General features: G+C 41.2%; 1 protein-coding gene across 4 annotated transcripts in view; it reads right to left on the bottom strand.

Moving 5' to 3' along the window:
* akap1b (A-kinase anchoring protein 1b) overlaps positions 1-5,000 on the bottom strand; it is a 41,764-nt gene that overhangs the window by 186 nt on the left and 36,578 nt on the right. For all 4 annotated transcript variants that reach the window (XM_088301007.1, XM_088301008.1, XM_088301010.1 and 1 more), the window contains exons 8-11: positions 3,430-3,497; positions 3,186-3,259; positions 3,040-3,105; positions 1-465 (exon numbers count right to left, since the gene is read on the bottom strand). The exon at positions 1-465 is cut by the window's left edge and continues 186 nt beyond it. In XM_088301007.1, the coding sequence (XP_088157133.1) occupies positions 403-465; positions 3,040-3,105; positions 3,186-3,259; positions 3,430-3,497 (271 nt within the window). In that variant the 3' untranslated portion in view covers positions 1-402. The remainder of the gene's footprint in view (positions 466-3,039; positions 3,106-3,185; positions 3,260-3,429; positions 3,498-5,000) is intronic.

Below are 5,000 nucleotides of genomic sequence, written 5' to 3'. Positions count from 1 at the left end.
AATTTAGTGACCTACAGCTGTCATTGAGTTGGTAATTACTGTTGACAAGAATGACCGTAGTCTGACATTTGTCTCATCACACAGCACGATTAAAAGACAATGTCCAAAAGCTTAGCGCAAAATTTCAGGTTGGGGGAGGAAAAACAATATTGATTCAATCTTTATTTAAATTACAATAGACCCTTTTTTTCATGTACAAGGTTCCTCTTCCTTTCATTTGGGGATCTTTGTTGCGCATGAGAACCATGAAGAGGTTTGTCTCATTTTGAAGCAGTGTTGTTCTCAAAGACTATGCCTCAAAAATATTTTAATGTCTTTTTGAAGGAAAAGAGGAACAAGAGGACAACAAAAATAAAAGAAAAAGAAAAAAAATCCAGAGATGTGTCTTTAACTGTTGATGGCTCAAAATCCATCCACCCATATACCCAAGCCCCTCTCTGCCAGCGTGCGGTTTATTGAAACAACCTGAAAGAGACAATTACTTTGGTTAGACTTATTGCTTAGAAAGAATGCTTGGCAAATAAACATCACATACTAAAGTGAATAATAATATAGCAGTTGTGGAAAACAAATACAGTCAAAGTAGCTGCTTAAAGCAAAATTCATGCCACTTTTGTCTGCATTTCTTTAACACACTGTTGAAAAGCATTTTTTTTTTTTTTTAAACGTCCCTTTGGTTCACACCAGCCTTCATTCTTATACTATATATAGGAACGGTCACCAAGCTTTCTGAAAATGTGAGCTACTTCTTGGGTAAATGAAGGCTACCATTTTGATATACACTTCTGAAATATGTGATTATTATTATTATTCACTTGTTTGAAGATACTGATTCGGATTTTGCATAATAATTAGAAAACATAATTATATGCAACACTATTTCTCAAAATCTCTGCCAGTGTTTACATTTTACTTCTACAACATAAATTGAAAATCACAGTGTCCCATCACTAGTGAACTGTATTTTGAACAGGCCCCCGGGCGACTTGTGGTCCTCGGGGGTGCTATCTGGTACCCGCGGTAACCTGTGTTATAAAGCCTCTAAATTTTTTATTTGTGTCTCTAGTCTAGGGGATTCTTTTAACAGTAGTTTTAAAAAGTGATAAAGCAAACTTGAATCAGAATGCCCTTTGTCATTGTACTCAGTGTGCAACAAGATTAGAGGATCATCAAATCAAAACATTTTTTGATTACTCGATTAAACATTTGAAGCACAAGAGTCAGATTAGGATGCGTGCTGAGCCCTCTCCTATACGCCCTCTACACCTACGACTGCAGCCCGGCCCACGGGAACAACACCATCGTCAAGTTTGCTGACGACAGGACAGTGGTCGGTCTGATCTCGGAAGGTGACGAGACAGCATACTGGGAGGAGATCCTGAGACTAACGGCTTGGTGTGAGGACAATTACTACAGCTCAACACTGCAAAAACGAAGGAGATCGTCATCGACTTCAGGAGGAACAAGATGGTGCCGCCCCCCCTCTGCATCGAAGGCGTGTGTGTGGAGAGGGTCCACACGTTCAAGTTTCTGGGAGTACAGATCTCCGATGACCTTTCTTGGACACACAACACCACAGCAGTGGAAAAGAAGGTCCACCAGCGTCTGCACTTCCTGAGAGTCCTCAGGAAATTCAACCTGGACAGGAAGCTGCTGCTGGCCTTCTACCACTCGTCCATCGAGAGACTGCTGACGTACTGTGTCTCCACCTGGTACAGCGGCTGCACTGAGGCGGACAGAGTGAGGCTCCAGAGGACAGTCAAAACAGCGCAAAGGATTATTGGCTGCCCTCTCCCCTCACTGTCGGACGTCTACACCGCCCGGTGCCTCAGCAGGGCTCTCAATATCGTCAAAGACAATACCCACCCAAACTCACACCTGTTCGACCTGATGCCCTCTGGCAGGCGCTACAGGTGCATCAAATCAAGGACTAATAGACTGAGAAACAGTTTCTTTCCAAGAGCCATCTCCATTCTAAACTCTCTCTCACACACACACACACACACACCCACACACACACACACACACACACACACACACACACACACGACCACCCCTACCTTGCAGAACAGCAACGTGATGTGTTTTTATATATCCTATTCAGTATTATTTTCCATTGCACCAACTATTCTCTTATTTATCTAATTTATATATTTATCTGAATTATTGTTGTATTGCACTGGAGAGGGGAGCTCTCTAATCTCGTTGAACACTTGATTACAATGACAATAAAGGGATTTCTGATTCTGATACTTCATCATTCTTTGTGGCCTGCAAAAGCAAATATGTGCATCAACTTCACGTTTCTTCCTAAAATTACAAAACTGCAAGCCGTCTTCACTTTTAGAAGAATGAGATATTGTCCCATGGTGTTCTGTGAAAATGTGGGCTGAAAAACATTTTACAGATGGAACGTCTCTCAAAGATATGACTTCAGACGTTTGTTGTATGTCTCACCTTTAATTATAATCACAAAACCATAGCTACGATGTGGCCCACAACAAAAATGAGTTTGACATCCCTTTAGTTTGGAGCCAATGTTTAGCTAAAATTTCCCACATCCTTTGATTTCAGCCTTTTAAAAATTTAATATCTGATTTCTGTAGTCCTTCATGTAAGCAGACTGATTATCATTGTTGCAAACATCTGCTTTTACTTTGGAGTACATTTTCCCCATTGTAACAGACCAAACCACTAACTCCACTAACATAAATGGAAAAAAATATGTTAGTTTCATCATTATGAAAAAAAATTGTAATCATAGTATGAAGAATTTGTAACGGACATGTTGTTGGATTTGATTTCCAGAAGTTTTAAGCACTAATACCCAATAAACAACAATAAGTGGTGAATAAACTAATCCCCTCCAAAATATTTATTTGCTAAACATTTTAACACAAAATATATTTTAGCAGATGATTTGATTAATCAATAGAATGCAATAATCAATTTTAAAAATATTCGACAGTGACAGTCCTATGAGAAATACACAGTTAAATCTAGTTATAAGGAAACAACAATCGTGTTGTGGTGGCTTACCTCTTCTCCAACCATGTTCCACAGATGAACCAGTGGGAGCCCTGTGTTGCTATCATAATTTGAGACCTTTAAAATACAAGACATCCATATTGTCAATTAGTGACAGTCAACTAACTGGCTGGAGAGGGTAAGTGACAAAGGCTTACTTGTGCAAGCATTGCAACTCCTCTGGTTATCTCTTCTAACGCTGACGTAGCCTCTGATGAAAAACGATCCTCTCCTGATACAGTACGTAGACTTTAGGAAAGAAAACTAATGCAATATGTTCTCGATATTGAATAAGCTATCCCAAGACAATCATGCAAAAGTAAATGTTACTTTACCAAATGAGGTGTTTAATGTATGCACAGTCAAGTGTTATGCATAAAGTTCTGTGTCAACGCAATGTACCTGGGAGGGGAGCGACGTTGTCAAGCAATACTTCAGCCCCTTGAAATGGTAATGTTACAAAATCAGACCTAAGAAGAAGAAAAGAGCACCGATGAGATATAGAGATATATACATATACACACATACACATATACCCCCACACACGCACACATGAACACACACACACACATATATACATATAAACATACACATATACATATATATATATATATATATATATATATATACACATATATATATATATATATATATACATACAGTGGAACCTCGGTTCTCGAACGACTCTGAGTTCGAACAAATCGGAGTCCGAACAAAAAAATAGAGAAATTCTCGCTTCGCAGTTCGAACAAACATCGGAGTTCGAATGCCGGTATGACGCGTGAGTGCGTACGCGAGAGTGGGATGCTGAGCGGCGTACGGGTGTAGATCGCTCTCTTGCTCTCGTTGTGACCAACTGTTGTCGCGTGCGGACGTGCTGCGTTTTGCTCTCGCGTATTATATAGGTGTACTAAGTGTTTTAGCCCCTAATCATGCCTCCAAAGAAAGTCAGTGCAAGCAGCAAAGGAATGGTTTCAGTGTTCGAACAATTCGCTTTTCGAACAGGGTTCTGGAACGGATTATGCTCGAGAACCGAGGTTCCACTGTATATACATATACACACACACATATATATATATACATATACACACATACATATATATACATGTACACACATACATATATACAGTGAAACCCCGCTACTTCGCGGTTCACCTTTCGCGGGTTCAGTGCTTCGCGGGTCTAAAAAATATTCGGGGGCATTGTAGTTTTGCAGAGCGGCATGACGGGGCGCTGGAGCGGTTAGACGGCCGGCGTGTGCCGAAGAAGAGCGTGGGCGAAGAAGAGAGTGGACAGAGAAGAGCGACATTTCGCCTCGCTCGGGGCCTTGCGAGAGTTCCGGAGGAGACCGGCCGGCGTGCGTGCGTGGCAGTCAAGCCGTAGAGGAACAACCTCCGCCCGTTTCGTTCGGGACCGGTGTCGTGCCAAAGTACTTACCCCCTGCCAAAATCTGCATCCCCTGTCGCGGGAGCGCGCACGGATTGACTGAAGGCGGCGTGATGTTACTACGTTTGTTTTCATTGAAAGGCACGAAGAATGTATGATTTTGTGTTTTTGATTTGCTTTCATTTAAACTACGGTTTCCATAAAAGTGGTAGTCTTAGTCGGTGCGGTTTTCAACACACCATTCGCTACAATTCAACACGTCAAGTAAGCGTTTGACTGCGCCGAAATCGGGGGGGATTCCCTGCATTTGCATTCGTTAGACCAAAGAAATTTTGCAATCAATGAAGCTACCATACGGGAATTTCAGTGATTAAAACACGATGAAAAGGGGAGAGGATTAGTGACGTGGGCTATATCGTGTTTCCAGCGAGATCAAATTAAGTGGCATCATACAGATAGGTGGTATCCTGTTAGAGAACACGTAATTGTATTCCAATTGACTGATTTGTTTATTTTTTATAACCACCGATAGCTGCGTCAAGAGTAGCAAAAGAATAAAAAAATAAAGTCACTCGCGTTCTGCGTCG

Source organism: Idiotropiscis lumnitzeri, chromosome 7 (genome assembly GCF_059441095.1).
Source record: "Idiotropiscis lumnitzeri isolate Australia: NSW breed Sydney's pygmy pipehorse chromosome 7, RoL_Ilum_1.0, whole genome shotgun sequence".
NCBI lineage: Eukaryota > Metazoa > Chordata > Actinopteri > Syngnathiformes > Syngnathidae > Idiotropiscis > Idiotropiscis lumnitzeri.
Note: the sequence above shows the minus strand (reverse complement) of the source record. Positions and strands in the feature narration are given on the sequence as shown.